Source organism: Drosophila melanogaster, chromosome 3R (genome assembly GCF_000001215.4).
Source record: "Drosophila melanogaster chromosome 3R".
NCBI classification, from domain to species: domain Eukaryota; kingdom Metazoa; phylum Arthropoda; class Insecta; order Diptera; family Drosophilidae; genus Drosophila; species Drosophila melanogaster.
In genome coordinates, this window is record NT_033777.3 from 15,374,548 (window position 1) to 15,402,545 (window position 27,998).

Sequence of the window (27,998 nt, forward strand, 5' to 3'; positions counted from 1 at the left end):
TCAGTGTCATTTGGCAGAAAAATCGATTCCCCGCACACTGAATAGTGGGCACTGGGTACTGAGTGCTCGGCTCTGGGTTCTCTGGGCCACTCTGCTCTGGCACACTGAGCACCGAGCTGGCAGTTGGGTAGAAATCAGAGTGCGCCAGCAGCGCGACCGAGATGACCCACTTTTCGGTATTCGCACTGAGACCCAACTGCTACTACCCACAGAAAGTGGACAACTAGGCGGAGTTTTTTTCTATATAGTAGCAGTGAAACGATCGCGTTTTTCGGATATATTATGTACAGCCTACGTAGCCTAGTGTAAACTATATGCATTTATGTGAATTTCCCAGCGCAAACGTGGAAGAGGAAAACAGGCGACCTGAAAAAGCAGCAGCAGCAGCAAGCAAGAAGCAGAAGCACAAGCAGCAAAAAAGGTTCGCAACCCGTTCAAAAGCCCCCGAATACAAAATATTACAAAAAGTTAACCCAAAAAGAAAGGATAAAATCCTGTGCTTCCGAAAACGAAAACCGCAGTTTAAGCAAAAAGTGTCAAAATCGCGTGGTAAATACTTATTTTGCGCAAGCTGAAAAAAAGAGCTGTTATGCGAGCGAGCGAGCTCACGAAAAATTTCGCTGTACACCAAATGTTTGCCCAACAGCACCGCTGCTGCGTGAAAATTTCATTTTCTCGCCAATAACGTGAAAAAGCTCGCCGCGAGTGCAGTTAAAAAATCCAGTGAAAGATATAATGATTCCGGGAAAATGGTGGGACAGTGAAAAGTAAAAGTGTAAGCATATCGATAAAGGCAAAAAAAAAAAAAAAATACGAAAAAGAGCAGCCAGCGTAAAACTACACTCTCCCACACACACTCACATGCATACATATATCCAAACATATACATATACATACTCGCCCACATGCTGATGCATATACAATATGCAAATGCGGGTAATCACTGTAAAACCGAGGCAGGCGAAATGGTGAATGAAACCGAAATTATAGAAAAATGCCTAAATAAAATCGGAGAAATTGGCTAAAAGCAGAGTTCAGCTACATTTTGGCACAAAAAAGCGCGCACCCACACACACTCACGCATACACCCGCCACACACATACAGAGAAAGCGAAAAGAGCGAGAGGCATGTAAGTAAAGTAGATGTAAATGGCCAACGAAACTGGAGCAGCACCAATACCACTGCAAGTGCCACAACGGCAGGAGCAGCATGTGTGTGTGAGCGTTTCATATTCATAAGCTTCCAGCAGCACCAGCAGCAGCAGCAGCAGAAAAGTCCCACTTTTTGGGTTCGCACTCTGGGGGCGGTTTTCACTTCACACTTGTCCCACAGCCTGCGCAACAACAATGTTAAAGTTGTTTGCTGCTGCGTGCGTAACACACATACTACATACAGTGTACACCCACCACACACGTTCGTGTGTATGTACGTATGCATGTACATATGCATACATATATATGTACACTAAAGGTATCTACAGCGTGCATGCGGTTACCGTTACCTTCTCTGGAGCGGTGTTTTAATACCCGTAACAGCACTTTCCACCGATTGAATGCTTTCACGTATTTCGTATATATTTATAGCCCACTGTACTCAGTTTCCACTGCAATGATCGAAAGTCACGCGTCGATGGCCTGGTACACGTTGCGGATACTTAATACAACATTATCACAACCTAGACGGGCTTATTATGAAAAGAAAGTCTTCATAGCTTCCTTCTATAAATATGTAGTTTTTTCTGTAGATGAATTAAAACATAATTGGCCAAATTTAAATTAACATGTTGCATATGTATTTAATACATGAAGAACTCAAATGTGCAACTATTCAATTGAATTTTCCTTTAAGCCAACAGAAAGATCCCCCGTGTTGAAAAATATAAAGAACGGCTTGAAAAGAAAAGCCATTATGATTTTATTGGATTTTTCCGAGCAGGATTAATCGTTGAGTTTGGCCAATTTTGACAGATGGCAATCATTCAATAATTTATATGCTGGGCTGCCAGCCAAACTGCGACCATGAGATGTCCACAGGCGGGGATCCCCCTGCTTCTCTCCGAACCACTTCCCATTTCCCGGTTTGGCGGTTTGGTTTTCCACCCCATAACTGTGCTATGGTTTTTTTCTATAGTATTTCAGCGCCAGAAGCGACGAAATTCGTGGGTCTGTGTGTGTGCCTGTGTGTGAGCAGCTTGTTATAAATAGGCAAGATAGTTTTTGTGCTCGTGTTCTGGTTCGCTTTTTTCCTTGGCTCTGCGATTGAGGTCATGCCAGCAGCAGGATAATGAACTTTTCCCAACATCTTAAATGTAATTGTAATTGTAATTGCTCGACTTTAAAAAGTTTCTGCTCGCAGTGTTATTTTTAGGACTTGCCACTCGTCATATTCTCGAGCACATTGTCGACTATTTATGCATGTAATTGTTGGCAATGGCTGTTGGCCCCTGCCTTCGTCGGCTATAATTGCTGCAATTAGAAGCACTTGATTGTTATGGCCCAAGTGTGTGAGCATTCAATTAATTGAACGACAGCTCATTAGGGCATCGAAGAGCAGACAATGGTGCTTTAAAACTTTCACCGACCTTTGCTGGAGAATATGTAAATATTAGCTTGGTATGGCCAACTTTTTGCATTTTTCGTGAGTTTGCCAAGGCAACCGATTCCGGATGCTAATTAATTGCCTTTCTTTGCAAACTTGTCTGTCAACACACAAGGTGGAAATTGCCATTTTGCAGTTGCAACTTTTGTTCTCCCGCTTTTTTTTCTTGGTTTTCTGGGCACTTCATTTCAAAGTAAATCAAAGTTGCTGCGCGCCAAAAACCAAAAACGCAACAAAGTTTTTAAATTAGTTTGTCGAAGTTTGGGGCCAACAAAGTTGGCAGGAATATTTCGTTTCATTTCTTTGTGGCGTTTTTTTCCAACCACGAATAGTCAACGAATATTGTTTTAATTACGACTTTTTGTATATTTCACTAGACAGTCGCCTTGCAGTTGTAAATGATATTACGCATACGGCACGTTGTGCGGAAATAAAGATACTGTGCTGGCAGAGGTTACCTTCCCAATTCCCTGCTTTCTCCCTGTTAGATAACGTGCCTCAGTTCCGAGTGAATGGGAATTTTCCATTTAATTTACTCCGATGGCCGCAACGACTTTGGCCAGAATGTGGGTTAATAGAGTGTAAAGCATAGCCAGGCCGCAACCCAGTTTTGGGTGGCTTGGTTGGTTCCATCGGACCTCCGAAGAGGCTGCCTGGTGCGCAGTCTGAGGCTCCGGCTAATCTGCACTTTAAGAACTCATTAAAATTTCAAGCCCCCTCACAACACCACCAGACATCGATGCCACCTCCTCCTTAAAGAACGCACTGAGACCAGAGGTTAAATGTTTAATTGCTAACTAGATCGCTTTGCTTACTGACAGCACTTTAAGTAAATAATTGCCAAGGATTTCAGTTTAAAAGCGTGTACATTAATCATTCATTTAAAAAACTTTTTCATTCATTTGATTAACATAATATTTATTTTTATAATTTGTTCGCATTAACTTGGTAAGTTATAAGCTTAAAATGACATACATTTTGGCTTATTAATGGTCTGATGGAATGGACCTTTAACCAAGGATAATTAATTCATGATGGCTTCAATTTTGCTCTGTGTTTGGGAGGCTGGCAAACAAGTCGCCTGTGACGTAGGCTCCTGTCGCTGTGTGTGTGCGTACATGCACGAGTGCGTATGTGTGGTTGTGTGGAGATAAATGGTGCCAAGCACTGCTCAAGTCCACGAAAGTGTGCGGCAAACGGTGGGGTGCTTAAAATAGTCACCGACAGGCACAGACAGACACTATCGCTGGGTGCCCAGCGGAGGGTTAAGGCAGGACGAGGGGAATTGTGGCGAAGGGGGAGGGGGAATGGGAAGGGGGGAGAGGAGACGTAAGTGGCTAGAACTGATGTTGTGTTTGAAGACAAACAAGGAAATGACAGCGGCCGGATAGCAATCTAGGGATTCTGCCGGACAAAGGACACGTCAAACATATAAGACTAACTAACTGAAAAAAAAAATAACCTTACTGGTACATTAAAGGAAACAATGGGTTTTCATGTACTACAACGAGCAATCAGCTAAATAAACTTATCAAAAAATATCTTAACTTGAGAACATAAGAATTCCTTTTATACAAAAATAACCCTTGCATTGCATACTTATATGAAGGTGCCTTAGTATGACAGTATTATCCTTTAAGACTTTATTCTTCCCGGCATATGAAAACTAGGTTTTAATGAGTACTGTTACATTTACTTATGCATATCTTCGCGGAACATTGTATTACAAATTTTCGTTTCTTTCTGTGTACTTTTACAACTGACATCAACAAAGGCTTCTTGGCCACATCGACTTCAATTGCAAAATGCTTGCAATGCGCTTCATCATAATTAAAAAATCCTGCGGCCCACATGCACACCCACACAAACGCAAACACACCCACACACGCATACAGCAAGCACGGCCACACTGACGGTTAGTGTGAAATGTTAACAATTAGCAGAGTAGCTTAACGGTAACAGCTCTGTTAACAGTAAGTGTCCTCTGCTCATGCGCGAACTCATTCTCTCTCTAGAGGGATATTTTCTCTCTGGCTCACTCGCAGTCTATGTAGCTGACCTCCTCGCACTGTTACACTCAACTATCTCTTTTGCACTTCCAAAAATTAGAGTAGAACCATTAACAGCGTCAAAGTAACAGTAACTGTAGTAGGGCAAATGTGCTTCTACTTGTTGTTGTTCTTGCAGTTGTAACACTCACACACAAAGCGATACATGCACACACACACGCAGGCACTATGCATAACAGCAACTAGTGGCTGTGCTTCTCCCATCGCTTTTCCCAGTTCGCATTTTCCATTTCCCTCTCACATTCACATTCAAGTCGCGCTACACTGCAGTTGTGTCAGTGAGTACTTAATATTTATGGTGTACGGTGCATAGTGTATAGTTGAAGTGGAATGACAGGACATCAAGTTGCTATGATTGTCAGTTAATGAGATAATTACTGTGATTGCGGGTCACCTGGAATACGTAATTGAGCCCCCTCATTACTTTACTTTGTAGTCAAGAAGTTTTCGCACAGATTGTAGGACAAGTCGTTATTCTATTTTAAAGGTTCGAAGGCTTTCAAAAGTTCTATTGCAAATGTTTCTATTGTATCCTGAATACATAAACCTTTTAAAGATAAAATCTTGAAATATAATCTTTTCTTACAAAACAGTAAGCAGGACTTTTAGAACAATGTCCTTTTCGATAGCAGATTATTTTATATTGATGACCTTTCTTTGGACTGCAGGTTTTTAAGCATAGAAGAGCTTATAAGAACCCACTTTTCCTGTAGATAGTTTAAAGGTATCACCTGTTTCCAAGCAACAAGATGCTCATCCACCTATAGATGTTGCCATTAAAATGCCGTTGTGGGCAGTGCTTGAAACCGGAAGGGCGTTTCGCAAATGCCAAAGACTTCCGTTTGGTTCCGGCTAAATGCTGTCATGCAGCCGCCCACTAGGGCGGGGCTCCACCAACACGAATGCCGAAAGCAACAGCAACCACAACAACGCATCAAAGGCGAAAGGCAGCATCATCACCAGCATCATCATCCCCATCATCATCATCATTGGCACTGGATAAACGCTGTCATAGCTTTTAAATGTCAGGCATCCGAGCCATCGGTATCGGTTCACATAAACAGTGGCATTGACAGCCCACCGAGTGGGTGGTGCAGTGGGTGGTGGTGTGAGTGGTGCCGGGGTGGTGCAGTGGTGGTCCACTGGCTTCCGATGGATGCGAGCTTTGATGTATTAATAACAATTTATCGATGCAGCGCAGCTCCGGTAAATGGATTTCAATTTTGTATATCCTGCATTAAATGATTGGATTAAGGTTTCGTTTATGGCAGAGCTCAAAATGCCAACAGGCCGACTTCCCTTAGCACTTCCCCAAGTGAATCGGACCTGATTACTGTATCTAGTCTTGCCGCCGTCTAGACAAACTGGCGCCTTCCATTGTCTCAGCTAGCAAGGGTGGCGTATGAGTAATGCAACTCTTCGGTGGCGAATGCCGAATGTTTGCGCTGGCTCAGTTCGAATTGGTGTGCCAGCTAAAAAGCAAGGCGAATTAAAATAGAAATAATTTTAATTAAACCTTTGGCATACCGTTGACCATAAACCATAAACGACAGCTTGTGCTGCAAACTATGAAATTAAGATAAGCGTTTGAATGAGCCGAGCCGACCAATATAAGATTTTGTAGGCTGTGCGTGGACAATAAATACGGTCAGGCAGGCAATTAACCCAAAGTTCAAAGTTCGCAACAATCCAAACACACACACGTACACGTACACGCACACACACTGAACCCCAAGGACACGTGCGTGCCAGGCAGCTGACCTATTTCCACATTCGCCAGGCAGCAGGCACCAGCCATCAGGCGCATGAATAAATAAGGGATAATAAAAGCAGCAACTAGTTATAGCTGCCAAGTCCTGCAGTCTTTGCCCAGCGGCAGTTCGTCCATTCGTCGTGCTGCAGATTCACTGACCCCATTCTCATGTGCGATTATCGCTTCCATTGCAGTCGTCCGAGGGGCAGCCACAGCATGCCGTACGAGTCGATGCACCATCATCAGTCGGCGGCCGCTGCCGTGGCCGCTGGCACCACCCCCAACGGAATGCTGGACGCCCTCAGCCTGCAGCTGCGCGATGCCGAGATGCGGCGCACGGAGATCGAGCGGGCGCATCAGGTGAGTGTCCTTCCAGGTACCGTGAACTCATGCACATATTAATGGAATTTCAGATGAAAAACTATGGTACTATAGTTTGATTTTAAGAACAGTATATTGCAATTGTATTGTTATAGGATTTATAGAACATTTTGTTTATCTGTATTTATATATATATGCTATCCTAGGAAACCCTGGCACAAATACGCAATCTGAGCGGTAGCGCTCGTCCCGATGCCGAGGCGGTGGAGAATCTGCAGTCGAGAGCCCGGGAACTGGAAAAGAAGGTGACTATATGCCCTCAAATCATATCTACTCAATCGTATTGAACTCTAAAAATCCATAGGTTGCGCTGGAAAATGTGCGCTGCGAGGAGCTGCAAATCGAACTGACGTCGGCTCTGAAGGCCAAACAGGCATCCCGCTCGGCCTGCTCCGGAATGGGGAGCGTGTCCTCCGGTGGCGGCGCGACCATTCCTACATCGGCCAGCAGCTCCACCGTCACTTGGGCACCGACAATCAGCCACCAGGACCAAGGATCCGAGATTGATATCATAATGGCAAAGATTGAGCAGGTATTTAAGTGCAACTAATCTCCTAGGAGTGCAAATGGTATATAGATCTTTATGAAAGAACAGCAACAGCTAACAGACAGCTAGTAGTGTGTGGATAGTGTAGCCTCGAATGAAATTATATTTCGGGTACCAAGTACCAAGTATTCAATCAACGTAAACAGCCAGTGTTGCAGTGGGGCAGGAACGTGTGTTGTGCCTATTCGTCCATGTTGTAGGTCTACTCCTCGGGCTTCTCGGCCAGAGCCTCCTCAATAAAGCAAGTGACTTCCAGCTCACTCAGCAGCGAATTGTTGGATGAGCACTCCGAATCATCCTCCACGCTGCTCGGCGAAAGGCAGGAGAGGAAGCTATCTATGCTGTAGATGCTATTCTCCCGGGTGGCACTCGAATCCAAAGAATCGTTTGGTCCGATCTGAGTGCTACTTTCGCTGGAGCTCAGTGCTCCCTGGCGGAACAGCTCATCGGTGGTACTGATCTGCAACTGACGACGCAACTGCTCATTTTCATCAGTCAGCTGGCAAATGATCTGCTGGTTCTCGGCACTGCTCCGGTCCTCGAAGTCGACAGTTAGCTTCATCACATCAACCATACGCTCGATGCGGGCATCCTGCTCTTCGACCACCTTCGACAAACCGGCCAGGTAGTGCTCCCTCAGTTGGTAGGTATCGATTAACATGTCCCCTTCGCTGTGCTCACGGTACTTCTCCATGATCAGCTCAATGCCGTGTTGGAACTCAACGCCGGTCGCCTTGAGCTCGATGTTTTCCCGCAGCAACTGCATCTGCTCGTCGTCGTCGTTCTTCTCCGTCAGATGCTTCAGCAGCTGATCCTCGCGAAACTTGTGGCAGTTGGCCAACTCCTGATCCACCATTTTAGCATCGATTAGCAGCTCATCGGTCTTGAACTCCAGTTCGTCCAGGCATTTGGCAAAGTCCTTGTACTCCTTGATAAGACCGCTTTCGGCTCCGGATGGCACCGAGCTATCCATCCGTCCAATCTGGTTTGGATTGCTCACGTTGAATTTGGATTTTTTTCTATACAAAATTGTCTACTTCGGACTTCTCAGGGCAGTTGGGGAAATAATAGATCAATGCTAAAGTAATAGCCTATTAAGATGTACATTCAAGTTCTCTAGAGAATTGTCATTTTACTACAAATCTATCTATCCTTATTGCCTAATTGCAGGATAATCGCGTGCTGGCCGAGCTGGAACAACCTCGCACCTCGGCCAGCGCCAGCATGTCAGCATTGCCGCCCAGTTCCATGTTGAGCACGGTAAATAGCGAATTTAGAACCATATCAAAGAGTGGTAAGCAAGCCAGAGATAACACTAATACAGAAATAGAATATAGAATGGAATTTGTAATGCCCGCAGAACTCGAAGAAGAACTGAACCGCTACAAAAGAGCAGTTCTGGGAGGAAGCGGAGGAGGAGGAGGTGGCGTCGGCGGCGGCGGCGGCGGTGTCTCCGCCCTATCCTCCGGCTACTCAAGCCTGCCGCAATCGCTGGCCTCCACGCTGCCCAATGGTGGGGCCAGCACCAGCTTGAGCGGCACCAGTCTTGGCTCGCACAGCGCGGCCGCCGCTGCTGCCGCCCACAGCGTCTCCGCTGGATCGGGAGGCGTGGTCGGGGGCGGCGGCCAAGGCGGCCTATCATCCATATCGGCCCTGGTGCCCAACTCAATCAGCGGCATATCCTCGAGTCTAAGCAGCCATGCCATTCAATCGATGCAGTACGGAACCGGACAGACGTCCGTGGAGAAACTGCTGAGCGGAACTAGTGGAATCACTGGCATTCCACCCCTGCCGGTAAATATTCACACGATGAAGGCTATGCCAACGGCATTAAGTCAGGTAAACCACCTATTTTCAATCGCAATGAACTACGAACAACAACAGCAACCACAGCAATTATGTACCGCTGCCGATCGATTTGCTTAAAAGCTTGCCACATCTAGAAAGTGCTATATATATGCGTTATAAGTTGTATGTAAATTCGATCCGTTTGAGTAGCCATATAGCCTAGCCATATAGCATATAGCATATATAGCGACCATCCGCTTCTGTTGATCGTCGCTGCTGCAGCCACCGGCCGTTTGTTGTAGTCTCATTACTGATGAAAATAAATACATTCACATCGAAAGCCACCCACCGAATATCACATTACACTGAATCACAAACACAACCATTTAAAAACTAAATCGTTTGAGTATCTGTATTCGACCTTTGATTGCCTGTTACATAAGTATTCTCTGTATCATTGAAATCAAATTCGCTGGCATGCTATAAAATTTCATTGTAAATCACTCGTATCGAGGATGGTATTAGTTATAAATGTCACTAATATTATTCAAATGTATATTCATATATCATTGGTCATGCACAAATCGAAGAACTGCTTCTTATACTCAGTTCATTTCTTGCAAGCTAATCAAATAGTTTTGAAGCATTCCTTCGAAGTTCATATATTGTTAAACTGATTGTACACAACCTAGCTCATGCATCTGCTGCATTTACAGACATATACATACTTACTAAGTTTATATCTCTTGAAGGAGTTACATGTTTGAAAGCTTTCCGTTACTCGTTGATAAACTTTTTAATGGTGATGATTGGATGCTAGCCGTGTTGCATAACCACGAATCCTCGCTTGGAGACGGCTTAAGTTAATTGCAGATTCAATAGGCACTCATGACCAGCCGAAAATCACCACCAACATGCTCAGTTGTTCATGCATAGATGTCCATTTAAGACGTTCTAGATGCCTTTTTCCAATGGCAGCTGAATAAACGTGTATCTGTGATCTCTCTTTCCGTTTTATGTGCTTTCTCTGTCTTCCCTTTTTTTCTCTCTCTCTCTATTACTACTACTACTGTAATAATGATGAAATCTCTAACTCGATTCCCATAACTCCGATTATGATTGATGTGCGGTCAAAACGAATCAATCAATCGACTCGATCTATATGTATGTCTGCATCTGTATCTCTGTGTGTGTGATTCTATGTTTGTGTAACAACACCTGTACAAATACCACAAACACAACGAATACCCTGTAAATTCTGAAAAAAAACCCGAATATTCCAAATTCCACACAATACACATACATACTAAACGGCAACTGAAATTAAACCCGAATTGAATTTGAATTGGAAACAAATCAAATTACGAATCGAATTGAATCGAACCGAGAAGCGCGGAACAATACAGCTGTACAATTTGCAGAGCACAACCATGCCCCTCCTGTCACTCAACTCGCATAACCTGCCGCCCGCCGGCTCGACCAGCTACTCAGCTTTGGGCGCCGGTGGCGGCACCTCGCTGACGCACCCGACCATGGCCAATCTGGGCCTGCTGGACACCGGCACCCTACTGGGTTCCACCGGCTTGAGCGGATTGGGCGTGGGACCAAGTGTTGGCGGCATCACTGGAGCCACATCTCTGTACGGCCTAAGCGGTGGCGGCGGAGGAGCCGGTGGTCTGGGCAGCTCCTATGGTCCGCCGTTCCTGGACGTGGCGTCGAGCGCCTCGTATCCATTCACCGCGGCCGCCCTGCGACAGGCTTCCAAAATGAAAATGCTGGACGAGATTGACATACCGCTGACGCGGTACAACCGCAGCTCGCCCTGCTCACCCATTCCGCCGAACAACTGGGGACTGGACGAGTTCACCGACGGCCTCAGTGTCTCCATGATGCATAACCGCGGCGGTCTGGCACTGGGTGCCCTAGATTTGGACAGTGAGTATAATGGTCTAATCATTTTCCAAGATTATAACTAATATCTCATCTTATGAACAGCTCGCAATCATGGCCTAAATGGAGCCAGTGAACCGCAGGTGGATATGCTCGATATTCCTGGAAAGGGCCGCTGCTGCGTATTCATAGCCAGATTTCCCTATGATCCTCCAGAGTAAGTAGTCACGATTTTTATTAAATATTACCCGAAAGCCATTTCCCCATTGCATGAAGTTATGAAAATCATTTACACGAGACAAATATCACTCATCAATCTTTAATTAATTAACCTACATTAATTAAATCCAGCATACAAGAATAAATTCAAACACATTTTAGATATTCAGTTTATTATTTATTCTCTTAAGACATTTTAATAATAATTAATTAATACAATTTATGTACATCTATTTAAATCGAAAACAGAACCACCTAAAAGTATGCAACATTTTCTTAACTAGAAAGCAAACCAGCCGTATACGCCATATTATATTTTCGTAGCTTACTAGCATTTTAGCGTTTAACTCTCAATATAAAGGGAAATATAACTACTGTACTTATAAATCAATTTAATTAATAGCTAATTACCTAGATTACCAACGGTATTCAACAGATTTCTTTAGTACTATTTAAGATACACCGAGCAAGCAATTATGTATTTTTGTTATATGCTTTTAACTTCAATCTTCTTAACTAACCAATGAGTTATAAATACAATATTTAAACGATTTTCCTTATGCGCAATCCTTAAACGATCCCTCCAACGGTTGTATGATTAACCGAACCTATGCCTAGAACACATCAGATTAACCTTTGTTATTTTCAGTGTTCATAATGAATTCCTTTCCATGCCTTGCAGGGAGGCTGAGGGCGAGCTCTCCCTGTGCGCCGGCGACTATCTGCTGGTGTGGACCAGTGGTGAGCCCCAAGGTGGCTACCTAGATGCGGAGCTGCTGGACGGGCGACGCGGCCTTGTTCCTGCCTCCTTTGTGCAACGCTTAGTAGGTGGGTTAATGACTGCCAAGCGCAATAGCTTACCCACGATCTCTGCCTGTATCTGCATTTGTATCTGTATCTGTATCTGTATCTGTATCTGCTAGGCGACGACCTCCTGGAGTTCCACCAGGCGGTGCTGTCGACGCTGCGCGATGCCGAGGACGGATCGATGCAGTGCGACACCACGTCGCTGCCCTCCTTGCCACCGCACAACCCATTGCTCACACACACCCACGAGGATCTGGCACGCTTAAGTGAGACGCACACCGATCTGGAGCACGACCAGGACGACATCAGCGACAATGGTAACTATTCCCGGTCCAAAATCACTTGGTCCTTTCAACTTGTTAATCTTTTGGTTTTTGTGGCGATCCTCGAATGCGTCGCCCTGTGCATGGCATGAATGTGAGCATTACTTAGACCCTTGATTAGATTCCCGTTCCGCGATTTAATCCACCTTGAGCCGTTTGGGGCATCGCTAGCACCTAGTCCGCTGCATTTAGAGCTGCGCTATTGTCCCTGGGTCAATCAGCTGGCTAATGACACACTTCTTGCTCCTCCCCGCAGTTCCAGCACCCAAGCACTTGACGCTGGAACGGCAGCTGAACAAGAGCGTGCTCATTGGCTGGTCGCCGCCGGAGCCAGTGGGCTACAACCTCATCGACAGCTACCACGTCTACGTGGACGGCGTGCTCAAGGTCACCGTGAAGGCCAACGAACGCACACGCGCGCTTATCGAGGGCGTTGACTCCACGCGGGTGAGATGAGCTGCCAACAGTGGGAATGAGAGTCATCTTAAAATCAAGAATAGATCGGTTTTTAGGATCTACGAAGCAGTGGCATCCTTTGAAGCACCATCCAACCCCAAGATCAAATACTAATGCCAGTGAACCGTCTTTAAACAAGATGCACACATGTCATGTTGTTTTTAGACGATTTACTCCGGTTTCCATTTACCATTTCCACTCACTATTTAACTTTCGCATGTTACCAATAAATAATCGAGTGCAATACACACATTTATTTATGACCAATACACTTACGTCTATGTCTAATAGCAGTAAATCGCAATGATATTGTGGTAAAAACCCTACAAATCTGATCTATCATATCGTACTTTTTTTTTATATCTTCTTGAATACAATAACTATACAATATTCAATTTGGCATTCAATCAATTAGAAAATGGTAACATAATGTTTCCAAAAATGAGAACATTTAATTTATTCTTGATCTTATGAGACGTCTCGCTCACTTATCCATTTATGAGACCGAGTAATGACATCCGATTCTCTGCCCCTCCAGCCGCATCGCATCAGCGTGCGGAGCGTAACCCAGAACCGACAGACATCGCGGGATGCCGCCTGCACGATGATCATCGGGCGGGACACCGCTCATCTGGGCCCCTCGGCGGTGCGCGCCTCGCACATAACTTGTTCCTCGGCGGTCATCTCGTGGCTGCCGGCCAACTCGAACCACCAGCACGTGGTGTGTGTAAACAATGTGGAGGTGCGCACCGTCAAGCCGGGCATGTATAGGCATACAATCACTGGCCTGGCGCCGAGCACCCAGTACCGGGTGACGGTGCGGGCCAAGCATCTGCGGGCCGTGGGCCAGCATGCGGCGAATGTGGGCCAAACGGGCGGAGCTGGGCGGCCGGGACAGGAGGAGGCGCCCGGAGCGTATGCTGACTTCCGCACCCTCACCAAGGGCCTGCCCGATCCGCCGCAGGAGATTCAGCTAGAGGCCGGTCCGCAGGATGGTACCATTCTGGTGACATGGCAGCCGGTTAACAGGCCCACCTCGACGGGGCCTGTAACCGGCTATGCTGTGTACGCCGATGGTAAGAAGGTCACCGACATTAACTCGCCCACCGGCGACCACGCCCTCATCGACATTGGCAAGCTGGGCGTCTTCAATCCGCGTGCCGTGACCATACGCACCAAGTCCCGCGATTCCCAGTCGGCGGACAGTGCGCCCATCTTGATACCAAGTAAGCTCTATCCTTATCTTCCGATTGAAGCATCTTCTGATTAAGGAACTCTTCCATGCCATTTTGTAGACACTGTGCGCAATGCGGTGGCTCGCAGGGGTCCCAATCAGATGGGCATGGGTCCGCAATTGCCGCAGGGACCGCACGGGATGACGGTGCAGCAGCAGATGGGCGGCATGCCCGGCCAGCCGGGTCAACAGGGCCAGCACATGATGGGTGGGCAGCAGGATCACGGCCAGTACGATCCCAATCAGATGCAGCAGCAGCAACAGCAGCAGGGTCAGCCGGGTCAACCGGGTCATCAGGTGAGTGCGACGCCGTGTTGGTGGTCCGGCCAACGCGTACACTGTAAATAATGTTTGTGTGAACTCGTTTCATTTTATCATTTCGATTTTCAATTGGCTGAGAGCTCTTCTCAATTCTATTGTAATCTTAACTTGAAGCCAACACACCATCGAAGAATGTACATACATAAGTTGATCTCGTGTAAACTTCCACATACTATCAACCAACCCGAATGCTAGTCACACAAAAGGAATACCTTGAAATTTAAGAACCCATTGCTTGTAAAACCCGCGCACCTCCATGCCAAGATTGAATCGGAACTACCCGAAATCCATACGAATACCCTCTATTGCATCGAATCATTTCTGAAGTTTTATATTTCTCTTGAGAGTTCCACGTTGAGTTTTATTTATTTAAACATTTACCTCTTCCTTACATCTTCTCTCTCTGTTTATCCTCCAATATCTTTTTGACTGCCTTAAATTTCCAATACTATATCCTACTACTACTACTACTACTACTTTCGGTCGATTTATTTTGCAAATGAACCTATTATATACATACACTGAGAGAAATTGTTGAGACAATCGCACAAAATTCACACAAATTTCACATGTCAAAGAACTGCGAGACAATTGAGTCCTCGATTAGTCCTTGGCGATAAGAACCCAAGCAATTGAATTGAGCCCTTCTTCTTCTCCCACCCAAAGAACTTGTATGTATGTAAAGTTATTCACATTTTACTTTTATTATTTCATATCATTTTTGTACTTAAGAGATATGCCAGAGTATGCGACTTTTGCTAGAACCCTTTGGTTTATTTTCCTTTCGATTTTGGGTTATCAGTTAGTTTGAGTATAGTTCACAACTAGCATGTCAGCTGCAAAATGCAATTACCGAATAATAATAAAATATATCTAAGATTTTGAACTTGGTTGAGTTGTTCCGATTTCAAGTAGAGTTCTAACTAAATATTGAGCGGAAATGCCGATCAATTGTCTTAAGGAAAACGCAATGCAACGAACAATTTTAAACGAAACAAGTACATGTTCATTTTCATTATATGAAACCGAAACCAAAACTGAAATCGAACCCGTACACCTTGATACCGATACCGAAATCGACAAACAGCCCGACGCAGGCTCCGGATTGTTAGGTGGCCTTCTCGGTGGCCTCTTCTCGAAACCCACACAGAATCAAGTGAACCAGAATGTAAGTTATACCCACAACATCTCCGCATATTGAACACACACACACATACACACACCTCGCCACACAACACACTAGCGTTAAGTATCTGTAACACTTTGCGTACAAGTATCTTCTAGATTCGATGCATATTTATTTGGTTAGCTTAGCTAGAATTATTGCTAAACAACTGCGACAATTAGGCTTGTATATTCAAGAAAGAAAAAATCAGACTTTGGTTTAATTTTCAGTTTTTTGTAGATTTTTCTAATTTTTTTCCTTAGTAAATAATTAACTAATTAACTATTAGGGAAGAAATTTAAATATTTCGGCTGACCTGTAAGTACCACTAAAATCTTAAAGATTGGAAAATAAATATTAAAACAGGGCTACAAATTGCATGGCTATTTCTGGTCCTACGATCAGTAGGTCTTAGAAGAAAGAGTTACCTTTAGTCTACCGCGATTGGACTCAGTGCTTAGTCAAACCCTTGTCTGATTCTTCTGTCCAAATGTATCTACAAATACCTCTATATAAGAGCTCCCTTTATACATATATGTAAATGCTAGAAACATGTGTAAACAACCACACAAGTCACTTGAAGATACCATCAAGACTCCAAACATAAAGAAACTCCGTGCTTTCTTACTACCGACAACATCCTAACCCCTCAGTATTCATACTCGTTTAGCTTCGTACTTCGACTATCAGCTATAGATCTTTGGCTTTTCAGTTTCTATATATGTATTTAGCTCGTAATGCTCCATTGAAACACTCTACACACACTAGACAAACACATACAGCTTTCGTACCTCCTTAGTAGTCTAAAGAGATGAATGCTAAAGCGATCCAGCTAAACGCAGACGCCTCCACTTTGCTAAACGTAAACCTCTCTAAAGACAATGTGAATGAAAAACAGAGTACTAATTACCAATTGCAACACCCCGAAAAAATGAAAACCAGTGTCCAAAATCAAACGCTAACAAAATTTTAAATTCATTCAAATTGATTCAAATTCCTGCGATCGTCGCCATCACCAACAACCAGGGCTATCAGCCAGGCCAACCAGGAGCGCAACGGGGCATGGTCCCGATTCCAGGAAGACCGCAGGGACCACAGCAACAGCAGCAGCAGCCCTACGGACCCCAGGGTCCCATGGGTGGGCCACGCTTTCGAGGACCAGTTCCCGGCCAGCTTAATATGCAGGGCCAGCAGATGCAGGGGCAAATGCAAGGGCAGATGCAAGGGCAGATGCAGGGTCAGATGTCGGGTCAGATGCCCGGTCAAATGCCTGGACAAATGCCTGGTCAAATGCCAGGTCAGATGGCTGGACAAATGGCTGGTCAGATGCCTGGCCAGATGCCAGGTCAAATGCCCGGTCAGATGTCCGGTCAGATGCCTGGCCAGATGATGGGACCACGAGGACCGCTCAATCAGCAGCAACAGCAGCAGCAGCAGATGCAGCAGGGCCAGATGATGCCCGGCCAGCAGGCAGGACAGCAGCAGGCCCAGCCCGGTCAACCGGGACAACCGGGTCAGATGCCCGGAGCACAGAAGAAGCCCCGCTATTTTGTGGCCATGTTCGACTACGACCCATCCACGATGAGTCCAAATCCCGATGGCTGCGACGAAGAGCTGCCCTTCCAGGAGGGCGACACGATCAAGGTAAGCCCCCTGATTCCCGAGATAAGCCAATCCACACAGAACCACCAAGACACTTTCCAGCCGAAGCAGCGACCTCAACGAGCAACCAACCACCCAATGGTGAGCCCGATACGATCCGATTGGATCCGATCTGATGCGATTAGATCCGCAAAACCCAATCGAAGATGCAAATTGGATGCATTGGCGACCAATGATGAATTGGCTGCGCTTGCTTGTTGCGCTAATTGAATGAATCAGTGCATGTTTTTCCTTCGCTCCGATCTCTTTACATCCTCAGTAATCTCATCCTAAGAATCAGATTCGTTGAGAGTTAACCCCTGACCACCAGATCAAGACAACCCAACCCAATCACAACTATCTAACCAAACAGTACTCTATATCCACTATGTAGACGTTGTTCTCTCTTCTAATAGTTTCATAAATACTCGTTAAGTTAGCGTTATGCACTCCAATACACTTAACAACTACAATAATCACTCATTGCCCCATAATCAATGACTTACCACTAATATCTGGTTATTGCGGCATATGCCCATTTAATTTAAAATAGGTATTTGGTGATAAGGATGCGGATGGCTTCTACTGGGGCGAGTTACGTGGCCGCCGAGGCTATGTGCCGCACAACATGGTCTCCGAGGTGGAGGACACCACCGCCTCCATGACTGCCGGTGGACAGATGCCCGGTCAAATGCCGGGCCAGATGGGCCAGGGCCAGGGAGTCGGCGTGGGCGGCACCGCCCAGGTGATGCCCGGCCAAGGTGCTCCGCAGCAGAGCATGCGCAACGTGAGCCGCGACCGCTGGGGTGACATCTATGCCAACATGCCCGTGAAGCGAATGATCGCGCTCTACGACTACGATCCCCAGGAGTTGAGTCCCAATGTGGATGCCGAGGTAAGTCTAAAAAGTAGATCTTTATTTGCCCTGTTGCTCATTCGATTTGCATACAAAAGAAGACGAGACGAGAAGAAAGTCAGGCAGGAAGTAGTCTTATGGGCGGTCTATTTGGCAGTTTACTGCCAGGATTTAGCCAACATGTTCTTGCTCCGGTGGCCAAAGAAGTGAGTTCTGTCTCAAGGATCAATATTATTGCTAGGAGCTCTGCTAGCTATGAAAACTCGTTTTCCTACCAATAAGTAGAGTAATTAATCATACTTATAGTATCCAAAAATAGTCCCACGCGGCGTATACGTAATATTTCAAATAAATAGTCCCACATTACGTATACGTTATATTTTTGTTAGGCAAATTCCGTACTTACATTAAATGCAATTAGGAAGCCTCTATTGCAATTCGTCTTGTATACTCATATTTATAAAAATATAAAGGATATATAAAAGAAAAGCTTGAACACATGCGCCCATATCCTCTAAGTTCGTTCTAAGATCTTAAATTTATAAATAATGTTAATATATTTATTAATATTTTTAATTAATTACGTATGTTTGAAATCTTCCCCCCCAAACAGCAGGTGGAATTGTGTTTCAAGACGGGCGAAATCATACTCGTCTACGGTGATATGGATGAAGACGGTTTCTACATGGGCGAACTGGACGGCGTGCGCGGCCTGGTGCCGTCTAACTTCCTGGCGGACGCGCCCGACCAGTACAACAACCAGATGGGTCCGGGCGGAGTGGCCGGCCGCGGCGGTCTGAGCCAACGGGGCAGGGGTCAGGGGCCAGGAGCGAGGGGGCCGCCGCCCCCGCCACGTGACAACATGATGCCCGGAATGGGCGGGCGCGGCCAGCCGGGCAAAAGTAAGTAGGCTTTGTGCAGATCGAGCTGCCAATGGACTTTCGCATTTTGTTTTACGTACTCTTCAGTTATTCTTTGGTTCGAATTGAATACGAATTAACCAATGATCGAACGATACTGCAAAACGATTCGAAGAACTTTAACGGGCTAATAAGAGTTAATGTGTTTTGTTTAACGTTTTCAGTTCCTTTTCGGTTGATTCGTTTTCAAAAGAAATCTGAAATACTACAAAATAATACAAAACATGTACTTTAATCTCGAACGCACTTTATGAGATGAATAACTATGCAGGTTCTTCCAGACAACATAACAATTCCACCAGCGGGATAATATATACTATACTATAGAAATCCATTTCTGTTCCGATACCCCAAGTGTTTTCTCGTTTTCGTTTTCGTATTTTGATTTCGTTTTCCAAACGATATATATTACAAATCAGCGAACACAGAGAATATTTTCACTCCTTCTCTCTTTCTGTCTTAACTCTCTATCGCAATAAAATTTCAAGTGAAACAAAACAGTTACAAGTTAAATACAATTTCTGATTTTGAACGCCGCTAATTTGATTTTCATTACGATTCCGAGCGAACTTTTGTACAACTCTTTTCTCCCATTTTTTTCCCCTTAATCTTAAATGCGATTTTCGTTGATGTACAAATTCAATAATTTCCAGCACCAATCAGTTTGATAATTCCAATTCTTATATATATATAAATATAAATATTTCCTTCTTGTTTTGTACGACTTTTGTTTGGATTCCAATGATATAATTCTAATCCAATAAAAATATACAATAGATAGTTGTTGTTCTTGTTGTTGTACACACACGATATATAATTTTCCTAAGCATTTGAGCATCACCATCGATCAATCATTTATCATCCCGAATTGAAGAAGAATTTTCATCAGAAAATCCGGAAATTGGGTTCAATTATTTCATGTTCATTAACTTTTTACCTGTACATAAGTCTTCACCTAGCTTTATTTTAATTGTCTGTACCAATGATTATTATTATTTGATTTCCTTCATCATTCTCGTATCCTGTCTTTCCCTGTCTTGCGTGCCTTTTTCTAGACGTGTATAATTCTAGATGGTCTCTTGCATGATACTTATACTAAAGTATATATGAAAACAGTATTGGTTTCTTTTCGCTTTTGTTTCGATTTGTTTGATTTTTTAGTGAAGCAATTGTTTGCCTTATTCGATACGAATTACTTGCACCTGATTGCCGAATGAGTTCATTGCTAAGTTGATCACCACCGTGCAACATAGATCACAAAGTCAACCTCTGAATGTGCCATGTGCCTTGTACCGATGACGAAGTAGTGCTAATGCGAAAGTCACCCAGAATGCCCTGATCCACCGATGAGAACACGGAGCCAGTGCCAAAGATTGGTGGTGGTGGTGGTGGCCAGTGGAAGGACATATCCGGTCGGGACAAAGGTCCTAGGGAACTACGGTCGAGTTGAGGAGTATGGTACCGCTAAGCTATGAATCCTTTGAGTCCCGGATACCCGTAACCGAAACTTAAAACCTAAACCTAAAAAAAAAAAAGAAAAGAAAATAACCCCAATGTCGTTTGAACGAGTACGAGTATCTGCTTTTCGAATCAAATATTTCTTTTAGCGTTGATTCCTCTCGTTGATTTCTCGTTTTTGGATTTTCTGTTCGTTTTCCGTTGACTTCTTTCCTTCTGGTTTTCTGAATGTTGGTCTTGTTTGTTTGCCAATTAGCTTCTTCGATATAAATATATATATATTTGATATTTGTTAATTTTTGTTCCAAATATAACAACAAAAACAACAACAGCATCAGCAAGGGCTCCAAGCACCAAAATCCAAAATATTTAAATTCTCAAATAAATACGAGCAGTACTTTGTGTTTAATGTACATTTTATATTGTAAAATATCTAATTAAAATTTAATCTACTTATTTCCATATAACTACTACTACTACTAATACTTATATATAATGCAATATATACATACTAAGCCGATTAAGTGCCCGCCCACATGCTATACATATAACATGTATCTTATCTAAAATATACTCTTAACTGCATACCAAAGCTTGTGCAAATGCAAGTAATGAACCGAAATCTGAACATAATTCAGAGAGCCCAAGAAGCCCGAAATCGGGGCTAAAATAGGGCTATATTTCGTTAGCCAAACGAAGAAGGTAATATTTAATTCAATTCTAATCTACTTACGTCTGGACCAATAACCACTATCAATTCAAATGCAATCATTTAACTCAACTCTCTATCTCTCACATTTTAACAATCCGATTTAATCTGAATCCCTCTTGGCGCATCTTTATCTCGTTTCAATTATGTCTTTGCGCAAAATCAAATTTAAAACATAACATTTTTTGAAAACGCCCGTATTGTATTTGGATGTCAAGCGAGACCTTTGGGTCCATTGAAATGTTTCATTTAACCCTTTCATTTTGAGTTGTCGATTGATTTGTTCGTGAAGTGCGGTGAATTATATAGAACAATGATTATTTGATTAACCCCAACTGCGCGCGGAAATGAGTAAATGAGTAAAATATATATATATATCCAATCTTTTCAACCTTAACAACATTAATCACAGTTTCTGAACAGGCAGCTCCGAACTATATCTGCAAATTCAACGCGAATAAATTCAATATTTCAATTCGTTTTCATTTCGATTTCAATGCCTTATTTCGACCTGAGTTTCAATTACGATATTTTCCGTTTTGACTACTACAACTTCTTTCGAATAATTTTTTGTAATGGTCTGCTGTGGTAAATGTGAAGTCTTTATGTTATATTCGTTGCTATAGATGCTCGCCCTGCTTCCCCTACACTGTTAGACAACACGGGCCATCCTGCCCCCGATCACCAAACGCAGGTAAATACTCTTTCTCTTTTGTTTCCTTTTAATTTGATATATCGAACGTATGTGAAAAGAAAGAAAAGATATACAATACTATCATTTGTTTGTTTGTGAAAATAAAAATGCTAAAGCTAATCTAAAGAAAAGAGTTAAGAATACGCCAAATGTAACCACAACTGTTCACCTAACACCCGAAACCGAATACCTACCATCTTATTATTGCTACAAAACAGATACAACAGATACTACAACAACAGTTACCTACTCCTGTACCTGTACCTGTACCTCTACCTATACCTATATCTTTACTTGCTATCTCTGTCACTCATTACTTTTCGGTTCCGATTCTCGGCCAAGCAAAATGTCCCCACTCGATAGAGAACCCGGAAATAACGTATTATCCCGACACTCAGACAGAAGTGGAACACGCCATCTCTTTCCCTTGACATACTGCTATCGCTTTCCTGCACACGCGCCGGCTGTGTTGTGCGGATTCTTTCACACTCGCCAGTACTCGACTTGATCGTCCATTGTTCCGTCCTCTTTACTCTCTCTCTCTCTCTCTCTTTATGTCTATAGCTAATACGCATACTTCCTATCTCACCATGTCTATATGTATCCATTCCAATCCCAATTCAAACGCTTACAGTACAGTACTTGAACATTCCAATTAACGATACCAGAATCAACTGATTTATATATACCTATATATATATAGTACATATGTATAGCTAGCAACATGTTTATCTTGTAGTTAACATCCAAAGACAACAGCGACATTATAAATACAAACATTTCAACCAATCCGCAAAGGCTCGTCCGTGTAAAGATACAATCCAAGATCGTTGCATTCATAGTCTGTAATATACTCGTAATCGAACTCAGAACAAAAGGTATATGTGTGCATAGTCTGTATATAAACTTTGACGAGGATTTCAAACAAATATCAGCAACGATTTCCACAGCAACAATCATTTACATCGATTTATCTTGAGTTTGTCGTTCACTTGATTTACATACATTTCAATTATCTTATTTTTCTAACTATTTCACTGCTTTTTGTTTGTTTTTTTTTTTTGTTAATTTTTCCAATATCTACTCAGCTTACAGACTTTCTAAGCTTTGCAGCGGTTGATCTGCCAAGAAGAGTGGAGAAATCAGTTTATTTTGCTACCCAATATATATATAAATCCGCAATAACATCAGATGAATTGAAAACTTATATGCTTTACCTGGTCACTGGAAAAGCTGCATTTTCTTGAAAATATGCCAGATATTATTGTTTTTTTTTAGCCCAATGAGCAAACTATACAAATTCCGGACAGTGAGATAAAAAGCTTACTAATTTGTGTACAAATCTATTCACACAGTATCCGAAACTCCTTATCTTAGAATCGCCAAATACCAGATACCATATATGCCAGATACAAAATACACACTCAAGTAAACGTATTGCTGATAAGACGCGATGCATACCTATAAATATATATATATATATATCTATATATGAATACATTTTTGTTTTCTTACTGGTATACGCTACTAATTATATTAATTAATTGCTACTACTACTATATGGAATATTGGATGTAATGTGTACAAATTTCTATGTGATTCACTGTATGTGTAATACCTTGAGTTTTTGGTTTTCGTAACTTGCTTATTCAGTTCTTTTCCCCGCCTCAGTTGAACCCAAAGTGTATTTGCTTTTGATTACTATCAACATTTCCCTCATATGATTTCCTCTGGCTCACCTTCGTCAAGTATAAGTTAACCAACTAGATTTGCATTTAGCTTTTACTTTTTTTTTTTACCAATGCTCAAACACCGAAGTGAAATATATAGCAAAACGATGAGTTAAAACACAATGTTTTGATTTGATTCGTTTAGTTCATCGACACAAACTCATTCTGGATGCTAAAGATCCGCTGATGATTTTTGATTTCACCAATTATCTAGACACGTTCACCAAACACCACCTACGACATTATTTCATCAAAATAGTGTAAATACATAGAGTTCTAGAACCATAGAAGTCCGGTTTGAAGAGGGACACATCCAGAGTCCTTTCGCACTGTCCGAAGTTTATTTTTTTTTTGTCAAAATGCGTATCTTTTTGGAAATACATATACATTTTATTTTTGCCATGCAAGTTTTCGTTCGCCTTTGGCCTTAGGCTTGTTTTTATTGATTTCAGTTGAGAAAAAGTTTTGAGAAACGTTGCTAGTTCTACATATTTTTCGTTTTGTTCCGAACAAAGGAAGTGTATAAAGAATCAAATCACGTAATGCTACTGTTACTCGTTTCAATTGAGGGCTAGAAATCAAGCCTCCTGCTACTCTCGCTCCATGCGGAGATGATGGCACTCGGAGTATGTTTCATCTAGAGCGGATCCCACGAGGATTCGAGTTCAGTTTTTTTGACTAGCCTCTTTCCGTAGTTAATGAAACGTAGCTGCCATTATTAAAAACACAACCAATCCATCAATAGCAACTCGGCGGCAAATGCTCGAGGACCTCGCTAAACTAACCGATTACCCCAGCTAAAAAAAATAAAAAACATACTTGACATTGAACATTGAAGAAATCCATGAAAATATTAAGATACCCCCATAAATATACGTACCATATATATATATATATATATTCTTAACAATTAGTTTGCCATTCGTTTAATGCGCCCACCTGATTCCCGATTGGAAGTCCGACTAACGTGTCTTTTGTGGTCCTTGGACCAACGCCACCTTGCAGGGGATGATCGGTCGCGTTGGTAATGTTGGCCTGCAGCAGCAACAGCAACAGCAGCAGCAGCAGCAGCAACTCCAACAGCAGCAGCAGTACGGTCAGCAACAGACGCAGATGGGACAGCAGCAGCAGCAACAGCAGCAAATGGGACAACCTGGAATGATGGGTCAGCAAATGGGTCAGCCGATGGGTCAGCAAATGGGACAGATGGGTCAAATGGGTCAGATGGGTCAGCAGCAGATGGGACAGCAGCAGATGGGACAGCAGCAGCAGCCGCCGACGACACAGGCGCAAACGGGCGGACTATTCTCCGGCGCGACTAGCCTGCTCTCTGGTGCTACCTCGGCTGCCACCGGTGGTCTATTTGGGTCGAAGCAACCGCCCAAGACGGATCCAATGCAACCACAAGGTGGTGTGCAGCCAGCGCAGCAACAAGCAAACGCCTTTGGTGCCCAGCAGCCTGGCATGGGCATGCAGCAGCAGGGGGGAATGCAGTCCGGAATGCAGCAGGGCATGCAGCAGGGCATGCAGCAGGGTATGCAGCAAGGGATGCAGCAAGGGATGCAGCAGGGGATGCAGCAGGGCATGCAGCAGGGTATGCAGCCCGGAATGCAGCAGCAGCAGCAGCAGCCACAACAAGTGCCACCGCAAGCCCAGGCGCCGCCTCCAGGACCGGGCGCCGGATTGCTGGGCGGGCTCAAGGGCATCGCGGCAGCGGCGCCCGGCGGCGATGTCCTGTCGAAAGGCAAAGACCTCTTCGGAAAATTCGGGTTCGGCTTTGGCAAATAACCCCGGTCATTCTATAGGGTCCTGTTATATTATTCGTAGATTAGTCTTATTATTACTATTATGATTATGATTATTGCTATTGATTACGATTACTAAGCTAATATAAAGTAAAACACAAAAATGATAATGATGAACAGACAAACCAATGCTAAAGTTAAAACCCATACCCGGTTCCGAACTGTAGGCCAATGCATATGTTGTTGTTCTCGTTGATATGAAATGATATGATATGATATGACTAATAGTACTAATACTAATGGTAATATTTTTTATTAATTAAATTAATGAAAATATTATGAGTGACCGACGGACAACAGCAGCATCGGCCAAACAGCCGGGCCACAAAAAAAAAAAACCAAAAAAATTACAAAAAAAACAAAGCCACAGAAAAGCCCAGATAAATTGTTGTAAAATTATTTAACAAATTGCCTGCCGGTTTAGGTGACTGCAACTCCATTAACCCACTAAAAGGATAAAGCTCTATAATACAAGACCACACACACACACATATATACACAGATGCAATACACACCCATCACATAGATACTGAACACACATATATTATACAAATACAAGTAAGCGAGGAGAAGAAATATATTATATACATACATTATATTTACAATTATTTGTTAACGCACATTGTTAAATTTGCTACTGTTGCTGACCAGTTTATAAATAAAAACCAAAAAAGAGACGAGGAACGATAGAGAAAAGAAGATTTATGAGAAGATAAAGCAAACACATAAGCTAAACTAAACCGAACATAAACATAAACATACATATATTATATGTATATATTTAAAATATATTGAAAACTAAATTGAAATACACTAAAATTACATTTATAAATCAAAACACAACCGAATGTTGAGCAATGTCAGACGAGCGGAATGACGAAAAACAAAAAATACATACATTAAAGTAAATAAATAAATCGATATGGTACATATTTACATATATTCGCATATACTAAATACGATTTCGCATTCAAGCCAACCTCAAATCGGGCGCATTTCCAAGACTAGGCGACCTTGACTTCCAGTCCAGTACAAGAAGATCACTTTCCCCAAACCCCAAACCCCAAATCCCAATCCCAATCCACTCTATTCTCAATCCAGTGATAGCCTGAGCCAAATTCCCATCCCTATACCAAAATTCCCAGTTCCAAAAAAACCCAAATCGAAAGCCTTCGACTACTCGACTCAAAACTTCTATTCAACGCCCCACTTTCTCAGTGTTTGATGTCCATAGAAGCCATATGCGATAAATATCAGTGTAACTTAAAGCAAACCAAAGACCAAGAGAGATCTACTCCTACATAAATACATATATGGGATACCCAAATGGCAAATACAAACATAATGTACTAAGCACAAGATCGTAGCGTTATAGACCCAGAATACCCAGAAGATCAAAAAAGCCCCAGGAGACATGTTCACTAAATTCAGCAAGGAGACTTTCTCACACCTTCTTTAGCAACTTAAGCCGCCCCTTGCTACTAAGTACTTCCTATCGCTATCTATCTACCCCTGCCTATCAAAAGTACACTCTTTCGAACGTTATTTTAATATCAATTACTACCAATTACAAGTTACCAACTACTACCGATAGTTAGTTACGCCGCATACGACCAGTTCGGTGGCTAGTTCTCTCACGAGAAAGCCTGCTTTTGAACCGGATCGAGAGAAGATAGTCAAATGTTTCCTAATGTTTAAAATTGCTTTGACTCAGCGCCCTCATACACTCGGCATACAGAAACAAATACATTGCGTACCTCTTGCTTTACGAAGAAATACAAACATTCAAGATGTGAAGAGTATAAAGATAACAAAGTATATTAATGAAAAAATCTACCAAACAAATACATTAAACGAGGCATATTTAAAGAGCGCATAGAGTTGCATATGTACATGTGCTTGGCCGGCAAAAATAATTGTGAGCAAACGATTACTTTAGACACACACACACAAAAACACACACTTACTACAGAACGACACATACATAGATACATAGATACACTGCAATTAAACCAAACACTGTAAATTGTAACCAAGCAAATGTGCAGTAGTGTGCGGGCAGAAAAAATTAGATATCGGAATTAGCCAGATGTTTTGAATGGAGACGGACTTACCGAAATCGAAACAAGCGTTAACTTTTCCCACGTAACTGATTTAAATCTTACAATCAAGTCACTGTATTATTATTCAGCCACATCGGAACTACAATTACAATCTACAAGCCTAACTTCGGCATCCACCGAAGCCGTTAAGTTCCCGAAAAACCGGAAAATATATCACATCCGAAATACGGGGACTGACCGGAAATACACACAGACACAAACACAGATACAGATACAGTTACGGATACGGACACTGACAAATGCAGACATACACACTCTATAATCATTTACTAGAAACACCTATACAACTATACAACAGTTTATTTCCTCGGAAACCAAGCGAACAATATAGAATAAATGAAATTAAATTCCCATTAAACACACACTGGCAAAACAGAAAAAAAAAGAAATGATAATGGCAATGAGTACTATGCAATATGAAATGGATAAACAAAACAAATGAAAACCAACTAAATTGTTATACTGTATTATTATACTTTTTCTATAAATTATAATTTCCTTATTGAACGA

The 27,998-nt window shown here is 42.9% G+C and overlaps 2 protein-coding genes across 10 annotated transcripts; one reads left to right on the top strand and one right to left on the bottom strand.

Annotated features, from left to right (window-relative positions):
* Positions 1 to 87: 87 nt before the first annotated feature.
* Positions 88 to 27,996, top strand: Rbp (RIM-binding protein). 9 transcript variants are annotated; one of them, NM_001202298.3, is made up of 19 exons: positions 88 to 421; positions 6,616 to 6,781; positions 6,949 to 7,047; positions 7,107 to 7,334; positions 8,520 to 8,643; positions 8,710 to 9,188; positions 10,529 to 11,072; positions 11,133 to 11,244; positions 11,896 to 12,074; positions 12,170 to 12,370; positions 12,633 to 12,823; positions 13,371 to 14,058; positions 14,128 to 14,363; positions 15,475 to 15,555; positions 16,579 to 17,196; positions 17,747 to 18,088; positions 18,663 to 18,951; positions 21,763 to 21,830; positions 24,566 to 27,996. In NM_001202298.3, exons 1-19 carry the CDS (start codon positions 315 to 317, stop codon positions 25,346 to 25,348), a joined length of 5,535 nt encoding a protein of 1,844 aa, NP_001189227.1. In that variant the 5' UTR covers positions 88 to 314; the 3' UTR covers positions 25,349 to 27,996. The 9 variants fall into 9 exon arrangements, with proteins under 9 accessions (NP_001189227.1, NP_001303508.1, NP_001262601.1 ...); NM_001316579.1 differs by having other exon boundaries at positions 8,710 to 9,143; positions 10,559 to 11,072; positions 11,929 to 12,074; NM_001275672.2 differs by having other exon boundaries at positions 88 to 1,130; positions 12,639 to 12,823; positions 24,566 to 25,464.
* On the bottom strand, positions 6,860 to 8,404 carry h-cup (heineken-cup). The gene has a single exon (NM_142205.2). It carries the CDS (start codon positions 8,320 to 8,322, stop codon positions 7,552 to 7,554), a length of 771 nt encoding a protein of 256 aa, NP_650462.1. The 5' UTR covers positions 8,323 to 8,404; the 3' UTR covers positions 6,860 to 7,551.
* Positions 27,997 to 27,998: the final 2 nt, after the last annotated feature.

Coding starts and splice junctions, on each gene's coding strand:
- Rbp (NM_001202298.3), top strand. CDS start 315: ATGCATTTATGTGAATTTCCCAGCGCAAACGTGGAAGAGGAAAACAGG. Junction 8,644..8,709: donor TAGAACCATATCAAAGAGTG/GTAAGCAAGCCA, acceptor TAATGCCCGCAG/AACTCGAAGAAGAACTGAAC. Junction 12,824..13,370: donor AGGGCGTTGACTCCACGCGG/GTGAGATGAGCT, acceptor CTGCCCCTCCAG/CCGCATCGCATCAGCGTGCG.
- h-cup (NM_142205.2), bottom strand. CDS start 8,322: ATGGATAGCTCGGTGCCATCCGGAGCCGAAAGCGGTCTTATCAAGGAG.